The 18,732-nt window shown below is 37.2% G+C and overlaps 1 protein-coding gene across 10 annotated transcripts in view; it reads left to right on the forward strand.

Moving 5' to 3' along the window:
- Window positions 1-18,732, forward strand: part of slc23a2 (solute carrier family 23 member 2) — a 39,614-nt gene that overhangs the window by 6,386 nt on the left and 14,496 nt on the right. For 2 of the 10 annotated variants that reach the window (XM_005924351.3, XM_042220712.1), the window contains exons 2-5: window positions 11,113-11,161; window positions 13,783-13,997; window positions 16,511-16,609; window positions 17,992-18,108. In XM_005924351.3, the coding sequence (XP_005924413.1) occupies window positions 11,113-11,161; window positions 13,783-13,997; window positions 16,511-16,609; window positions 17,992-18,108 (480 nt within the window). Of the gene's footprint in view, window positions 1-2,983; window positions 4,695-11,112; window positions 11,162-13,782; window positions 13,998-16,510; window positions 16,610-17,991; window positions 18,109-18,732 lie in introns of those variants that run through there. The other 8 variants (XM_005924353.3, XM_005924352.3, XM_005924355.3 and 5 more) reach the window with 6 other exon arrangements.

The raw sequence follows: 18,732 nt of genomic DNA on the forward strand, positions 1-18,732 counted from the left end.
TAACCTGCATTATTTTTAATGGCCACCACTGTGTGATACCTATATTCATCTTTTGCACGGTCTTTGTTCCTGACTCAAAAAGCTGGATCAAATGTCAGTGACAATGGGTAGTACTTGCTTGTACTTGTCAGCCATTGCCTGAGAGTAAGGTATCAAATCAGAACAGGAAAAAATTAGTAAGTACTTCTTGTTTAGTGTGGAGAACCTGGGCAATTTGCTTCATATCTTCACAAATGTACGTAAAATTGGAATAAGAAATATTGTGAGACATTTTCCTGGTAATCTCAGGAGAATATCTGTGGATCCGCATATACTTATGAATTGAGGCACCCAGTTCCTACATGATATGGAGGAAGTTTGGCCTTGGTAGAGATATGTAGTTTGAGTGCTTACCTTGATGAGGGATTTTTTTTTTTTTTTTAAATAAATTTTTCAGAATTCATTGTTCCCCATTATCCATCCTTTTTTTGTATTGCATATCTGGGGCCAGGTTTCAGCATATAAGTGGAGGAGGAGTAGCGGCAATACTGAGCCTCGCCAGAATGACTAAACTCCTCACCCTATCTTTGAGAGAGAGGCCAATCACCCTTTGGAGAAAGGGTGCTGCTTGTACCTGTGATCTCATTCTTTACCCAAAGCTCGTAAAAATGGATGAACTTAGGGACATAGAATGACTGGTAACTCGACAGCTTCGCTTTTATGGGCAACTCTCTTTATCACAACACACCGGTGTGGCATCACTGCAGATGCAACCTCAATCCATCTGTCAGCATTTATCATGAACAAGACCGTGAGATTCTCTAAGTCTTCCATTTGGAAAACAACTGGTCTTTGACACAAGGTGAAGGTTGGCACTTCATCCATTTCCCTGAAGCATGGCATCAGACTCAGAGGTGGGTAGGAATTCTTATTCCTGCTACTTCACAATCGTCTGCAGGTCACTCTAGTGTGAGCTGGAGGTCTCCACCTGATAAAGCCAATTTAGCCATATCATCTGAACCAATAAGAGATGAGTCTGAGGACACCAAAGTGGTAGCCTTCTGCAGTCGCTCTGTCAGCCTTTCGGTTCACAATTTTTATGGACAGAATCTTTATGATTATCTGTTAGTACAGCTGAAGCAACATTCAACTAGTTTATCTACAAAATGGCTGTTTTCTCTTAGTATAATGGATTTTGTGCAGGCCCAGCAAAGCAAATTACTTTTATATTCATAACAAACTGTTTTCTGACATTTTATGGAGCATACGGGGTTTTTTTGTTTTTTTTATGCTGCAGACAGTAATGCTAATTCTACTTTTAGCCTCAGCTCCAAAACAAAATGCTATTAGAAATATAATTGAATAAATTTCAAGATAAAAAATGGATTTATCCACAGTTCATCCAGTTTTTGTCACACTTGTGTTAATCATGTGACATTTCCTCAGGCTGACCAGTTTTGTAACTATTGGAACAGAGCAATAACCCACGTCTTGTGTAAGTTTCATAAAAATTTAATGAGCAGCATGACAAATGATGAATGGACTGCTACCGCCATACTAAAGAGGACCTCTATTTACTGTCTGCTTGCTTAATGGGAGTGGTCCATCTGAGTTCAAGCTTTCCACCAGGTCACGTTATGACCCAATATTATATTTAATTTGATGTCATAGAACCCATATGTTGTTAAATACCCAATGTTCTGCCTTAAATTGGCTAAAATAAGTAAATAATAATCAAAATAATTTAATGAATCCTATTGACTTGGTTTTTAGAGGAGTCTGTTCGATGAAAGCTGGTTAAGCATTTTTCTGGTTACCTTAATTGTTCAATGCAAGGCTCTTTTATCGACAGGGACACTCTGCTAGCATCCCTGTCTGCAAGGAGACTTATGGTCTTCATATCTCCCTTTCAAAAAAGCATCTCTTTATCTCTCTGAGCGCATGTGTTACGCGTCCTCCCGTATTACACCACCACGCATCACGTGGCATGCAAAACTTCCTCTGCAAAATGTGTCTGTGTGCTGGGTGTGTTTTTAAATTTCTGTTAATATTAAAAGGTTAAACTTACCAAAGTGATTAGTAATTCCTAAGAAGTGATTAGGTGTGCAACAGAAAATGCATCACCGTTTGCAAGTCTGTCATTTTTAGGAGGAACTGATGATTATGAAACTGTACTAATGTATTTAGCGCTTTTCACAGACATATGTCACAAAGTGCTTCACAAGAAAGGTAATAAAACACAATACAGTCATAAATGCATAATAAAAACCCTGGCCTAATTAAAAGCTTTTTAAAATAGAAATGTACTTAGCTGCTTTTTGAAGGTCTCCACCGAGTCCAGACACTGTAGAAATTGAGGAAGTGCATTCCACAGACTGGGTGCAACAGCTTGGAAAGATCGGCCCCCTCGAGTTCTGAAACGAGTGTGGGGGACCACTAAAAGGTTTAGTGACAAGTTACAGCTCTGATGGTTTTAGTCTTAATGGTGAAATTGTAGACAAATTATGTTTAAACTCTAATGAAATAGGTTGTTGAAGACCTGAGATTAGGTTGATTAGATGATCATCATTCTTGTAAATGCTATAACAAATAGAAATTTTAACTCAAACTTAAGCAGCATGAATTTTGACAACATTTCACACAAATGTCTAATAGAGTAAAAGTAATGTAGTGATAACGCTTCATGTGTGGAAGCTGCCAAAATGCTCAGAACAGCAGCGTTGCATCGGTGCAGATTTCAACACACAGTTTGAGTTTTGCCTTTCTCATGATTGTATTTCAGTTGCTTCATTTTCTTATGACAATAAGACTAGAGAAAATCAGAGGGTTAGTTAATTGCTCTCAGTCAAAATTTCAACAGCACAACTTTTAATAAGTTGATGCTTGTTTGTGGATATAGTTTTCCTTATTTGTTTCCCTGAGCGTATACTTTTTTTTTGTTGTTGTTGTTTTTTTTTTTGGTGCTTTCAATCACAAGACAGATTTTACATTTTATCCTTTTATCAGAAAAAAATGCTCAATTGAGTTTAAGTTAAAAAAACCCAAACCAAAACAAAAACAACCTTGGCCAAAAAATCAACTTGGTCAGGGTTGGAAAAAGTTGCTATTTTTATGGCTAATTTTTCTTTGTTGCCAGCGTGATGCATCCCTGCTGAAGAAACTAGATTACGCACGTTAAACATATTCCTGTAGGTGCATATTCCTGAGTTGAATATTTTGAATTTGGGCTCAATAAAGGCTGGATTTTACTGTTGGTCCTTTTTTATTTATTTATTTGTTTATTTATTTATTTATTTACTTACTTCTATTTTTAGCTCCAACCGTTGCTTTCACAGCTGATGTTCACACGGAAATGTAAAAATATGCTGGCTGCTGATGTGTCAACAGTGTGCTTAGATGTAGACTGTACAGATGGCTGTGCACTTGCATCACTCAGAGGGTTCCCGTTTGCAGGAAGAGTACTACTCTCACATGGAGCATAAAAAAAAAATATCTCAAAAGATTAAAAGCACTCTGTGCCCGTCAATTGAGTTGACATCCTCCACGAATTATACGAATTGTGAAAAAGTTCATGTTGTACAAAAGCAGCCCTGTGACAATTTGTTTATATTTGATTACAGAATGATTGTAAGCGTTCTTTGGGTTTGGTGCTGTGTCTTTACATACAGCTGAATTTTTTTTCTCCAATATTTATACATTTTGCAGACAATGAAAATGAGTTTGACCTCATTATCCAACCTATGCAGACTGCACCCACCTGCTAATTCATAACCCAGATTTGCACATTTTTAAATGTGTCAGGCCACAGCCAGTTTTTTTTCATCTTTTTTTTGTTGTTGTAAAGTGTTGTAATGAACTTCAGTTACATTTTCTTTGCGATGACCCACTTTTATTGAAATTGTATAACTTTCTGAAAAAACCCAGGTCATGCATTTTTATTTATTTTTTCAAAGCTGATTATGAAACTGTACAGTTGGCCAAACGAAGGTAATTGGTCCCTACTGTTATGAGCAGGTGAAACTGGTTGTCCTACTGTGAGGTCCAGCAAGACTCTGGCTCAAGTAGACTTAAAGGATTGCATCACCTTTTAAGCAACAAGGGATGCATTTAGTTTTTAATCGCTGCAGGGCTTGGTGGGAAAAATGCCTGAGGCTGTAGGAGGTGGAATGACCTATAAGCAAAGTGTACTGTTACAGTAACAAATCTGTTCATATGCTGCTGGTGGCATGCTGTGTGGGTGTAGGTGATGCTTTGAGAACAGGATGAAAATGGAATGAAATGGGGAACATCTCCTGATCTAAATGTTATGGTCTGTCCTGCTTGTTGGTTTGTTTTTAACTGGTGAATCCAAATTAACCCACTTCCCTTACAATTCTCATGAACAGGGAAATTAGAAACACTTTTTTCCTTTTTTTTTTTCTCACTTCCTCATCAGCTGAAAGTTTACAGCAACTTGAAATAGTGGTGTTCTCCGTGAGGTTACTATCTGCTTGAATAGAGGAAAAAGAAGAGGTAATCATATTTTAGACCAGAAAAAACCCACAAAACTACATACAACACACAAAAAGAGCGAGTCATCTATATGACATGAAGTATCCCAGCAGCCTCTGGGTAACTTGAGGTCTGATGAGGCGAGTGTTAACAGCAGAAGAGCCATGCTGGTGTAGCATGAAATGCCCTGCTCCCCTGTCGCACCAAGAGATAAAAGCAAAAAGGTAAGCTCACTGCGCTTCCTGAACCAGCAAACAGGTCCAGGTTTCAAACGAAACCTGAAATGGTTTTGTTTGAAACACTTACCTTTGTAACACTTACCTTTCATCATGTGTTAATTTTTGTGGTTGTCAGTTGAGGTTTTTTTCCCAATTTTGTGACTCATCAAACTCTGATCATCAGTCAAACCTGCTTATTTAGACGCACTGTTTATGTTGATCAGCTTTGGAGTATTTACAGCCATGTTGTCCTTGTTACTCTACTGTTGAGGGATCTCTGTGTCTACTAAACTCTGGTTAACTTGCTGCCAGTCGAGCAATGTAAACATGTCCTTGCAGTCTCTTTGCAGTCCTCACCCCCTCCCTCATAGTGAAATCAGAACTGTTCACGTGTACCCTGTCATGTAAGGTTTTGCCTGGCACCTCATTGCCTCATGACCACATGCATGCATATTTTGTAAGTAGTGAACGCTCTAGAACATGTGGTGAACAAAACCAGTAATCAAACCTTTGCTGGAGCATTTTTGCTTTAGAAATGCACTGTAGCAATTAGGGTTAGGCATTTCAAGCAAAAGAATTTATACTATACATGGAATTTTAAATGGGACCTATTTGGGTGTTCAGGCATTGGTCTCCAATGCTTGGAAGCTAAATCCATCTTTTTATAAAATTTCAGGTTAAAATAAGAAATTATGATTCACTCAAACTCATAACGTAAAGAAAGAATGGCAGTAGCCTCTGTTCAGCCTCTGTTTATCTATCTTACACACTCGACCAGTCAACAAAAAAGTTAAAAATAAAAAAATGTCTCTTCCAGCGAACATTAAAAAAAACAACTCAGGCGTAAAGTTAAGTCTTTTGTGTGATTTGGCGCATCTCGAATGAATGAATGAATTATCCAGAAAGTACTGAAACAAACAAAAGAAGGTAAAATATTCCCTCCAAACAAAGTTTTATAAATTCTTTGACAGGAAAATCCGCATGTTTATCAGGTTTTAGCAGTGTGTGGAGGTGGTTAACAATATTACCAGCGGTGTTGAAGACGCGTTCTGAAGGTGTGCTTGTGGCTGGTATACACAGATATTTCCGTGCCATGTGTGACATCAGTGGGGAAACGTTCTTCATGCATTTTCCACAAAGCCAGTGTATCATCTTCTCCATCTACGACCTCCTCGCTGAGGTATCAGTCCATTTCTGTCTGCACCTTCTCCTCCAGTGTGCAATTTGGCAATTAGTTCATCCTTGTTTGGACTTCTTCTGTGTTCTAAATGCTCAAATCAGTCCATGCATCATTATATTGCTCCGGCCATCAAAAAGTCTGCACATTTTCGAATATATCGACTATCGTCGGTTATTGGACTGACGATTGTCGGTTGGAATATTTTTACATATTGCCCAACTTTAATTGTTATTTCCTCCTGCACACTTTTGCCTACTACTACCATCTGCCTTGATCTTTTCAACATTGCAGGGCAACTTAGGCGAACAGCACAAATGTAGCTAAGATGGTTCTACATCATAGCCTCTTCAATATAAAACCTCTTGTTGTTTAACAAAATAATAAAGCTACAATGGAGCCTCTACAATCATACATTTAAGCTCTGCTTGTCAGACCTGTTGATAAGGAAACTAGATTTGTAGCAACACATGACATCTAAAGACTCACGGTCCCCATGTACTCACTCTTGTACACTCTGCTCCATGCGTCTCATACATATGCAAAGCATGGACAAGACAGGTAAACTTAAGATGGCATTATTCAAGTTGACACGCACTTCCTTTACTGTGTTATAAAAAGATACAAATGCATGTTCATTTTAAATTTAATCCGCTGGACAAGTGAGGCACAGTTGTATATACAAATGAAAGTAGTCCCCTGTTCTTTATCTTCATATACATGACTAACTTTAAATAATAAAGCATGAATATATATCTATCTCTCTATCTCTCTATCTCTCTATCTCTCTATCTCTCTATCTCTCTATCTCTCTATCTCTCTATCTCTCTATCTCTCTATATACACACACATATATATACACACACATATATATACATACACATATATATACATACATACAGATATATAGATATATAGAAATATATATAAATAAATATAGATATATATATATATAGAAATATATATATCATGTATCTAGACACACACACACACACACACACACACACACACACACACACACACACACACACACACCAAAGCACACACACACACACACACCACCAACACACACACAGTTCTGATGAGTAGAGGTGAGTTTTTAAGTGTGTAAAAGACCTAAAAACTAAAGCGCTCTGGGTGCTTGAGTAGCAAAGGGCTATACAAGAACCAGTCCATTTACCAAGTCAGAAAGACTTTGAACTTTAACTTCATTTTCTTCACTTTAAAATTTTTTCCAGCTTTATTTTTCCTGGTACCAGATACTTTCACAGCAGGTTAAGTTTGACATGATAATGACTTTTTTTTCTTTATTAAGCTTGAGAAACGGTGGAGCTTTGCAGCGTTGTACATGACTGTACATTTTGCATTGTGAAACTTTGGATTCATGATAACATGACAACTACAAAAGACGTTCTTGCGCTTCACATTGCAGGAAGATTACAAAACCAGACAAACAGCATTTACATTTAATAGATCATATTTTTATAGATTAAAGCAAAAAAGAGTTTCTTAAATTTAACTTCCACATTCTCAAATACAGGACTTTTAATTCTATTAATTCCATTTATTCACATTTGTTTTTTCCCAATCCCATTGGGCAATGAATAGTAGTTTCCAGTTACAGTCCTTATTATGTCTGCTGGCTGTCTTACAGTTGTGGAAATTTTTTCTACTGTGCACCTCCTGTGGTTTTGTTTTCTCTGATTCTGATAGCTTCCTCCAGTATGTAATGCATTTTAAAAACAAAACCTACTGAAGTAGTTACAAGATGTTAAGTAACAAGACTCTGACAACAAAATGCAGATGGGGAATATGCGATCATTGCTTGTTTTTCTTTTCTTTTTTTTTTTATAGTTTTTCAGAGAAGGCTTCTTTAGCTTCATTGTTTCATTAGGAGAAAATACGATCAGCTTTGAGGAGATATAACTCTTGTTTTCATTAGCACCTCCCCAGACATGGATTAGAATCCACAAAAAAATAACAGAAGTACAGTGCTACTGTTGTCCTTCAACCCACCAGTGCTCACGGAAGGAAATGACAATAAAAGTAAAAGACTGGCCGATATTGCGTAATAGGATCACAGGAAAAAAATAAAAGGTGTCTCCTTTAATGAGCTAGAGAGTTAACATTGGTACATTTTTTTTTTTTTTTTTAATTGTATTTAATTATTTTATTTTATTTTTTATGCTGGGGGAAAGTGGATTGCGGTGAACTTGAAATCTTGTTTCCTTCTAAATGGTTGTTTCAAAGACAGGAACAAGTCTGCAACCACTTGCAGGAGAATTCACATTAGGCAAGTTCATATAAACTACTTTCAGAGTCAGATTTAAAAAGAAAAATAAAAAAATCCCTAAATAGTAATTGTTGCAGGACTGCAATTTAACTGCCAAATAACACAGGTAAGCAATCGGCTCGTTGCAAATGAGCTGCACTCAACAGCACAGACTGACTCAGATTGACTGGACCGTGTTGGAAATCTGTATGCATTTTTTTTTTTTTAAATTGGATGAATATTATTTGAAAACCTTTGCCAGTCTGTAATAGTTTAATTAAAGTCTTATGTTTGTTTTTTTGTGTTTCAAACATCTGAAGTCATGCTTTTCTATGAAGTTTATTCAGTTGGTATTTTTAGGAAAAGGGGTTGCTACTTCTTTAAACTGTAATTGTAAAAGCAGCAGTTTTAAGCATTAGTTTAGTGCTTGCTGCTGAACTAAAGACTGAACTGAACTATGCAGTCCTGCAGCAGGCATAATGTCGTCTAGACTTTGAGCCCCAGATTAACATCTGGAGGGGATGGTCCTCATACACATGTGCATGCTGTCACATAAATTGGAGATGAAAGCGCCAACACAAACATCTGGTGTGGAAACTAACAACATGGCACAGGCCTGCAGTGGATCTGCAGATCGAGTTACCATGGTTATAGATCCTTCAAATGTCCAGCAGCTTGTGTATTTTGGGATGATTTAAAATAACCACAACAGTTGTCTTTGTTCCTTCTTGTCTCACTCTTTCTTCGCTGCTTTCCCATCTCTCTAATATCGTCTCTCTTACAAACATGAATACTTTCCCTGTTTTTGTCCTGTTATGTTTGCTTTTACATAATGTGACATTTCATGATTATAAAACTGCAGATTTTGATTTTGTTGTGTAATGGCATATACTCAGTTTCAGTTCTCTCCTCTCTCGCTCCAGTTCCCCATGTTTTTGTGGTGGGGGTGGGATGAGGGAACGACACAGATTTCCGATCATCACCGGCAGACAGGCTGCTGGGATACTTTCTATTCTATTCCACATCTCAGAGATGATTAACAGCACTGAGAGAGTCATAGGCTAGGCAGCACTGAGCTTAATTAAGTGCCGTCATTTCTTGTGTTGTATGTAGTATTCATTGCTTAGATTAATAACTCATCATGTGACAATATTAAGGGACAGTGGTTTAGTATGATGTTCTTATTTTTGTAGTTATGGCAGGGATTTCTGTGATAACACTGAGCTAATATTTTGCATAGAGGAAATTTGTCTTGCCCACAGATTTTAAACACAGCCAAACAAAATCACTAGTAGCTTTTAGTAAAATGATTTAATGGAACACTTTGCTTATCAAATGGCAGGAAAATGCACAGATATGAGAATCACTGCCTTATTGATTATGCTTACTTGAGTAGTCTCCCCTTTGGAAGGCTGATGCTGATACAGGAAAAACACTCTTCATTAGACATATGTTCTGTTTTGAGCCAATGAGTATTCTAGCCCATTTTTTCAAAAATCTCTGTAAACCTTAGGTATGATTATGTGGGGAAAATCCCGTTAGATTGTCAGTTTCTGAAATATTAACATCAGCCTGTCTGGCACGAACAAGCGTGCAACGTCCAAAACCACTTATGCAACTCACCATTGTGATGTTCATTCTAAACTTCAGCAAGTCGTCTTGACGACGTGTACATGCCTAAATGCAATGAGTTGCTGTAATATGATTGGTGGATTAGATATTTGATAACAAACAGTTGAACAGGTTTACCTAACAAAATGTTGATAAATAATTGAGTGTAAGTGTCTAGTGAAGATTTAAACTTGGTAATAATTAGCAAGAGAAAAAATAAAGGCAGAGCTGCAGGGTAAAGAGTGTTAAAGGAGCTGAATGAATTGCTTTTGCGAAGTTTATTGTTGAGCCTTCCTGTCATGTTAAGTCACAGCCTAAAGTAGAGGTAAAAATTAAGCAAATGATCGAATCCATCATCATATGCCTCAAAGATTGGCAGTGATAAAAGGAACTGATAATGGTGACAAATGGTTGTATGATGCAAAACAATTACTTCAAGCTCCTGATGGGAACACTTGACTCACATGTAAGATTTATTTATTTTTATTTCTCCCCTGTAGTGTTTCTATTCTGTGCTCACTCGTATAAAACTGTTTTATTCACAATGGAAACCTTTCTTTGTTTTCACAGGAATAAGGTAATTAATAGATAATTAGACTTATAAGCGGAGTTAAAAATGGCCTCAGTATCAGAAACAAATTGATATCCATCCATAATTTCAAGTGTGATTCAAGTGTTTAAGTAGAAGGCCTCCACAATAACAAATGCCCACCATTAATGAAACCTAAGCCCCTGGTTAAAAATTGATGACTCTGAAATGAAAATCAACATGCCAAGAAGAATGAGGAGTGCTGCCACATTTGGTGATATTGTCTTTCAGTTATTACCTATAAGAATAACAGAATTACTTGCCTTATTGTCTCTGTATGACTTAGATCTTTTTGAGTCATTTAGCAGAGGCGATAGAGATTTTTGTTCTACAATTTAAATTACAATCTGGTCCTAACTCTTTAAAACTTGTCTGACTAGTTTGAGATGGCTTTTACATGCAATTATGAGTGTGCTTAAAGTGTCTTTAAAGTTCAGCTGGGCCCTCACTTTTCTCATAAGACCAATTTAAGGTGCTTAAGACATGCACTTGTTGAAGAGCCAGAAGGCTTGCAATACTACAGCTCTTGCCGCCTTCCTGAAACCATGTTTCAGCTGAGAGTCTGAATTACAATCGGCACATCAGTCACACTAATAACTCTTGCTTGTGATTAAATGCTATCTGTCAAATTAACTTATGTCTCACCTCCCTCCTCCTCCTTATCCTTGACCCTTTTGTGTCTCTCTGTGCTTCCTCCCCATCTTCCCCCCCCCTTCCCTCACGTCCTCTCTTATACTGCCTCCTCCTTTCCCCTTCTCTTGCTCCTTCCACACAGATGCTCCCAACCGCCCAGCTTGGCAGGAGTGATGGGATGTGTCATCTAGGTATTACAACTATCCCAACATCTTACACTGCAAGCAGGAATATGACTGGGTGGGAGAGGATATTTGGGGAGGGCTTTAGGTTGAAAATGTCAAAAACTGAAAAATGCAACAAAATCCAACACAGACGATGAGCCGCAACGAAAATGGGATTCGCAAGCAACGTGGACAGCTGCTGACATTTGATAACAGTTTAAAGGTTAAAAATGTAAGCATGTAGTTTTTCGTAGAGCAAATGGTTGGAAAACTATATCTGGCTTCAGTAAACTGAGACCAGTATCACAATATGAGTGTCTGCATCTTTCCGTACCATGATACTCCTGTAGAGCTGTTAAAACGTGTTAAAATTTCAGATCATTCAGTAACGAGCAAACGGGAAATGCATCAAAATAATTGTTTTAGTTCATACTCCAGTCAAGATCTAGTGATCAGAAATGATTTAACTTTAAAAAATAATGTGGTACTTGATATTAAAATGTCTTTGAAAATCTTAACATATGCAAAATACAAATTTGAGGTTTTCTTTTCTGAGTGTAGCCATTTAGAAATATACAAAATGCAGTCACCAGGATGCTCATGCCAGTAGGACTGTCTTCTAGATAGCGACAAGATGGAAAAGTACAAGTTCAATGAAAATTTGCTTTCCAGCCATCATTTTTGAGACCAAAGTGGTACTGAAGAGTCTATTAAACATATTTTGTGTAGAAAGTGGGGATAAAGGCCGTGGAAAAGCATCAAAGGTCTAGTCAAACATTCTTGATTAAGCGACACGTATACCTTAGCTTGTGACAGATGTCAGCGAGGACTGGTTTCTTTAAAAGTGCAGTTAGACATATCAACCAAGCCATAAAAAAACCTTTGGTTTCTAGTAATTATAGCATGTCTCTCCTCCTTAACAGTGACAAATACAGCTGCAGTCATGCAATATCACTTCACTGACGTTTAAAAAGCTGTAACAAACTACAAAAATAACAACTGGTGACATAAACCACACTTACAAAAAGTGCTGGTGGGTATATTTTCTTTCCTGTGTGGAGATCTTCACTTCCTGCATTGGCAATCATTTATCAGAGTATTTATCAGATGTATACAGCAGTTTGCACTCAGTGAGAATTTGTCCGTGTGCTCATTAATACAGCTGTCCTAATGAACGTCACTATTATTATTTTTGTTCAGTTATTTAGACGTGTAAATATGCATCTGGAGTTTGTTTCTAGTTTATCACATTGGAAACCTATGCTTACATCTGTGTACATCTGGGACATTTATGTAATTTCTATATGTTTGCGTGCGTTATTGTCACAACAAGACAGTTCATGCATATTAATTAAAATTCTACACAGGCAGGAGCACCACACCAGGGACATGTGAATACATGAACACCTGGCTTTTGGATGATAGGTCACATGTAAAATACTCGCAGCATTTTATCCTCTAGGGATGTGTCAGTTGACCACAAAAGGCACAGTTTAAATTTGTAAACCAGTTTAGGCATAAACAAAAAGAGATCAAAACAGAAATGACATTGATTTAAAAAAAATAGTACGTCTTATGCACCATGCCTGCTAAAACTCCTTCTCTTTCTGCCTCCTGCATCATCGCACAGTGATCTTTGTTCCTGTTGTTATCAAATACTATTTTTCTTTTAATGGGCTCTCCTCTTTGTGCCTTTTTTTGTTTGTCAAAGACCTGTTTGCAGCATGGATTACTGATTGACATGTATCCCTTGTTAGTTCACAAGTTATCTGGTTATTGATAATTTGTGCAGGCTGTTTTGATTAAGGCAGATTAAGATGACCGTTTTCTTAATATAGTGAAAAATGATCTGTATAATGATCAGAGCGGTGTTTCTTGGGTTGTTTTTGTTTGACTAACAAAACATTAAGGTATTATATAATCAAGACTTGGTTAACTTTTCACATATGAATGTAAAAGCAAGCAAAAAACAACAACAAAGTGAATTGTAGGAAAAAAAATATTCTGTCAACTAGACAGAAAACCAATCACACTGATAAACTTTCTGTTAGATCCACAAAGTTCAAAAGGGGTAATATTTGTGTCTTCTGGATTTTTAAAAAGTAGCTTTGGACCTGGAATTACTTTCAAAATCATAAATGTAGTAGTGGCATAAAGTTGCATGTGAACAGTTACATGCTGATTTCTAGACCTGTGAGTAGTTTTCACTTCCCAAATCTTCTGTGAACTCTCTATCAGGATGTAAACAGATTATATAGCTCCAATAAGCGGATCTTACTTAATTAGAACTGTCATAATTATTTCTTGTGCTTTTACAAAACTTCTTAACTTTGTCTTGGTTCTTCAAAAGACACCAGGTATCAATAATGCAGATCTTGAAGTGAAAAAGCAATATCTTAGCTAGTTAAATATGTATTGAACAATGGCTCATGATCCCTTAATGAACAGTTCAATTTAATTGTGTTTATGCTGTTGCTTTATTATTGTGAATCACACTAAGAATAAAAAAAATAAAGTCTGAGAATTTAATATATTCCACCAGAAATTTTGACCCATCATCCCCTGGAGTGCCCTGATTTTATCACAGGAATGTTGCCCTTGTAAATAAATCAAATATTAATCCCTCCTTATCTGTCTCATTTTCTAAGCAGAAGAGGCACTCCTAGACGATGTAATCACCCTGAAGGATTCATCTGAAACCACACCACAGCAAGACCAAGGAGTAACAGAGAACGAGAAAGAAGACAAAGACACAAGCATGGGCGTGGGGAAGAACACCACCTCCAAATCGATGGACAGCAGCAGTGAAGGAGGAAAATATGAAGAGGAGTGCAAACATGGGGCAAATTTCTACCCAATTCCGGTACATACAACCATAAATAAAATGTTCCCACAGAGACCACAGCCACACCTAAAGCATGCTTGTATAATGAAGACAAAGACAGGGGTTTGCACATAGTTGGGATTGTCCTACATCTCCTCACATTACTCTTTTCTGACTCACGCAATCATATTTGGCATTGCTTTTTGCCTGGAATGTGTTGGAGCAGACAGTCGCACACGAACCTCTTACTTCATGGTCACTTAATGCATGCTGCAGCCAATACTTTTTCCATCCGTTTCCTCTGTTTGTCCTCTTGGCACCAGGCCGCTGCCTTATGTAGGTCAGTGGGCAAAATCACAACAGAGACATTTATCAAATCTGATTTCCTCCACACAAATATGCTTGTTAATTCTTATAGCTCCATTAAATTAAAACATAGCATGTTTTAAGAGATTCTTTTTCATACGTGTTTTTACTTCTTGCAGGAGATTTGCCCATGTTCTGTGCTGACAAGAGAAGCTATTATGCTCCTTTTAAGTTTATATTTTTGGTCTACTAGAATTGCGTTGCATGATTCAAAGATTAAAATAATTCTTATTTATCTTACACTCTATCTTACTGAAGCCCTTAATAAAAGCCATTTGGGATTCTTTAACACTAAGCCAACTGATTGACTGCCCCTTACAATTAGGAGAGTGTGGACTGTTGTGCTCAGTCAGGTCTGTGCAGCAGAGATAACCATCTTCCAGATATCTGCAGTTGCTAATCCTGCACAGCCAAGAGAACGAAACTGTCGAAATCAGAGCGTTTAGAATAGTATGAAGTATGAACTCTTGCCTTGAGATGAATACTTGCACATACACTGTCTTTTAGACCCCGTTTCTTCTAGACTACTTAAAGAACACCTACCATTTAATTAATCTTAAATATGACCAACTTTTATTAGTGAAAATTACAAATGATTTTCTTATGGCCACTTCTCACAGTAAGGTTTATTATAGAGTTACCACCTGTATCTGGTTTTGGACCAGGGTAGAGCCTCGACATGCGCAGGGATCAGGTCATGAGGTCTGGGGACTGGCCAAGATCCCCTTGAGGCGTCTTAAGACTGGAGAGGATAGAGACATTTGGACTACCTATATGTTAGCATGTTGGTCCCATAACAAGGCCCAAGGTAACAGAAGGACTGACTATTTATAATTATCATCATCTTTATTTATAAAGCACAACAACCACAGCTGATGTAAAGTGCTGTACATTGGAACTAAATCATAAAATTACATAAGATATAAATATAAGTAAAATAATTTGTAACTTGTAAGAAACCCCATGTGCTCTCCATTATTTGCACAGCTTTGCAGATTAAGTTTCACATACAGCACGAGTTAAAAATGAACCCAGCCTGTCCTACATGCAATATAAAATGACTGTTTACAGTTAACAATATCCATATTGTTTCCATACAGTCTAAAAGTGTTCACATTGAATAAGGTACTTTTTCATTTTAGAAAAAGTCTTAGTTGTATTAGCAGAATCTTTTTTCCCCTAAAGCAACTCTAATTTGGCACTTCTCCAGAATATTTCCATATAATGAAAAAATTAAAAACAAAATAAAACAAAAAACACACAAAAAAAGAACCTGAAATTTCCTTCAGGAACTGGTGAAGATTTAAATAGTGCTAGCAAACATCCTTTCATGTCCTAAAAGAGGGGGGGAAACATGAAATTAATTTTCATGTGGCTTCTTAATACCCTTAAATGTTTAAATAATCAGGTGACACAGGTTAAGCAAGGTATAAACGACGATAAATCCTCCCATAGAGCTTTGAGGGTGACCACGGAGCCAGCTGGTTTCCTGTTAGAAACTTAGATAAGCTTTGTTCCCTCTTTAAAAGAATTTTCTCTGGAGGCATTTACTGAAGCTGTTCAGTGGAACACAAAGGGAAATAAAACATGAGCCTGACATTTTGTGTGCATTTAATTGTCCTGGTGATCTGACATGTTTCCCTGATAACCTTCAATATCCACTCCACCACTCAGAGTTTAATCTGGAGGCCTATGCATGCCATATGTTTGCATGTGAGGACTGTAGAGTAAAAACTCTGGGTTTGGTGGGCACATTTGCATACACTCCTGACTATGCAAACTACTGCTTTCTCTCCTCCTCGTTGCTGATTGTTCTTAACCTAAATGCTGTGACAAATGCAGCAAAGCCGCACTCTCGTACATAAACCTCAAATGCATATTCAATTATTGAAATTTGTTTGAATGGTTACAAGTTTGCATACTGTAGGAAGCACATGTCCATGTCCAGGGGACATAAGTGCATCTGGCCTTCCACACTGCGTAACATATAGACTGGCGCACACACACAAATATTGACATTGCTTCAGCTTGCATGTTGGCACGCTGACAAAACCTACATTGAAAGCGAAAGGTATGAGCATTGCGCCAAACCTGCTTTTGAGAAACTGTGATTTTTGTTTTTTCCTGCATGCTCTGGCAAATTGGGATAGTAAAATGTTGACGTGAAACTCTTTGTATTTGTTTAGGTGGTGGTAAATGGAGTCAGCGGCGCCAGTGGTGACCAGGACACTGAGAACACAGAGCTGATGGCCATCTACACTAAAGATAATCAAGGAGGCGAAAAGGTAACTTAGGAGTAAAAACCGTCAAAGTGAATTCCTCATGAGTTTTTGTAGTCATCTTAAAGGATGTTTTTGAAAGAGCCAAGTCACTATTTTGGCACAATGACTCAAAAAGCATACTCATAAAGTGCTTTTGTTGACTCTGTGGGGGTTTTTTTTGTTTTGTTTTGTTTTTTTTTTTGTTAGCAGCGCTCAGCAAAACAATTTCAGTGATTTCCTTTTTTTTCCCCAACTCATCTTTCACCTACATACTTGAGATTGTTATCAAAGACTGATTTATTAATAATAAAGCAAACAGCCCTCAATGCTCCACTGGTCTAAAGACCTAGTGATGTCTCTGTGATGTGTAGCAAAGTTTGCTTTGTTTCTTTAAAAATCACATCCAGTAAGTTTTAATAGATGCTTTTCACCTTTTGTTTTGAGACAACAAAAATAAGTAAGCAAAGTTTTTATCTATTCTAAAAATGCTGACCTTAAATGTTATTGAAAAGGGGTATGCAAATCTTAAAGAAGTTTTTATTTCTCTAAAATGTTCTTCCCATAAAAGGCTGAATTTGCACTGATGCCGTAGCTACAGGATGTAGATCAGGGAATGTATACCCATGTCTTACATTGTTTATAAAAACAAGCCAAAGTGAGCTATGACCTCCATTTTTTTTTAACAGTAAGTGGCAATCATGAAGCTTAAAACCTGTAATTATGATAAGTATCCATTCATGGGTTTTCCCTGAAAACAAAAGCCATATCATTATAAGTAAAACCCTTTCATGTGATTCACTATTTATAGTATAAACTTCTGCTGTAAACATGCTGTTGTTTTCAATTCTAATCTCCAAAGTAGAAGTTAGAAAAATTACGTTTTGTTGTTCTGTTTTCCTGGTTTATTTTTGTTTACATAAAAACTTTAACCTCATTGTAGTACAGAAAGATGCTGATGAGATATTTAGTAGAAAAGACCAACTCATCAGAATGACTCCTTATCTTCCTCTGTGGTTCTCTGCTCTCAATGTCACCATGACACTGCACTTTTCTGTAAGACAGAAATTTACCTCTGGTATTTTTCCATTCATAAAATTCCACAGATCGGCTCAGACATGTTCCACTGACATAACATTATTTTCCAGTACATGTCATATAGCATGCATGTAAAGAGAAGTGTAGATTAACAGGATACAGTTTCTTTGTGTTTCATTGTCTGTGTAGAGCTCTGTCTGAGACATTTAACAGAGCTCTCCTCAGATCTGCTCTGACACGTTTCTCTTGTACTAACACATCATGTGGCAGCTATTTTCCTGTACATCCTATGTAAAGTACATGCACTGATGCAAAGGGAAGTGGATTAAAATGATAATAATAATACTGTTTGTGTTTCATTATGTGTGTAGAGCTCAATGTCTGAGACATTGGACAGTACAGACAGTATTGATGCAAGGAGGTCGGATATGATCTACACCATTGAAGACACCCCACCCTGGTATCTCTGTGTGCTCTTGGGATTACAGGTAAACCTACACATTAAATTGTTTTAACCTCCTAGGACCCTGCGTCCACATATGTGGACATCACATATGCCGTACAGGGGCCTGATATCCACTTACGAGGACATTATACTGCTACTGTTCTATCAAAATTTTAAATGAATATCCTCATATGTGGCTCTCATTTTTCTTAGAAACAAAAATTAAGTAAAAAAAAAAATCTGGTAATTCTTTGTTTTTACATTCATGAGGACCCAATCAGCCCAACTATCAAAGAGAAATTAAAAATGCATGCCGTGGAAGAGTTTGGGTCTTAGGAGGTTAATATGGACTGAGAATGTCAAATACACACTCTATGATAAGGGTGTGGCAGATGCTTTTTAAACTATGTTTTATGTCAGTGACGTCTATTTTTTTTTCCTTCTGTCCTCTTAATCCAACTGTGCTCAGAATATAAATCAGTTTAATAATCTGCCTGTTAAGAATGGTTAGCTGATGCATAAATGCAAATATTAAATTAAATTAACTGTTCAGTTCACCTGAGACTTCTTTGTGGTTTGCACAGGTAAACAGGCTAAACAGGCTTTTCTTTAGATTTGGGAATTTCCAGGTGGAGCAAGGTGGGAGCGGAACTGGATTGTCCACTCC

The sequence above is a fragment of the Haplochromis burtoni genome, unplaced genomic scaffold, assembly GCF_018398535.1.
Source record: "Haplochromis burtoni strain Fernald_Lab_line unplaced genomic scaffold, NCSU_Asbu1 Contig_54, whole genome shotgun sequence".
In the NCBI taxonomy this organism is placed as follows: Eukaryota; Metazoa; Chordata; class Actinopteri; order Cichliformes; family Cichlidae; genus Haplochromis; species Haplochromis burtoni.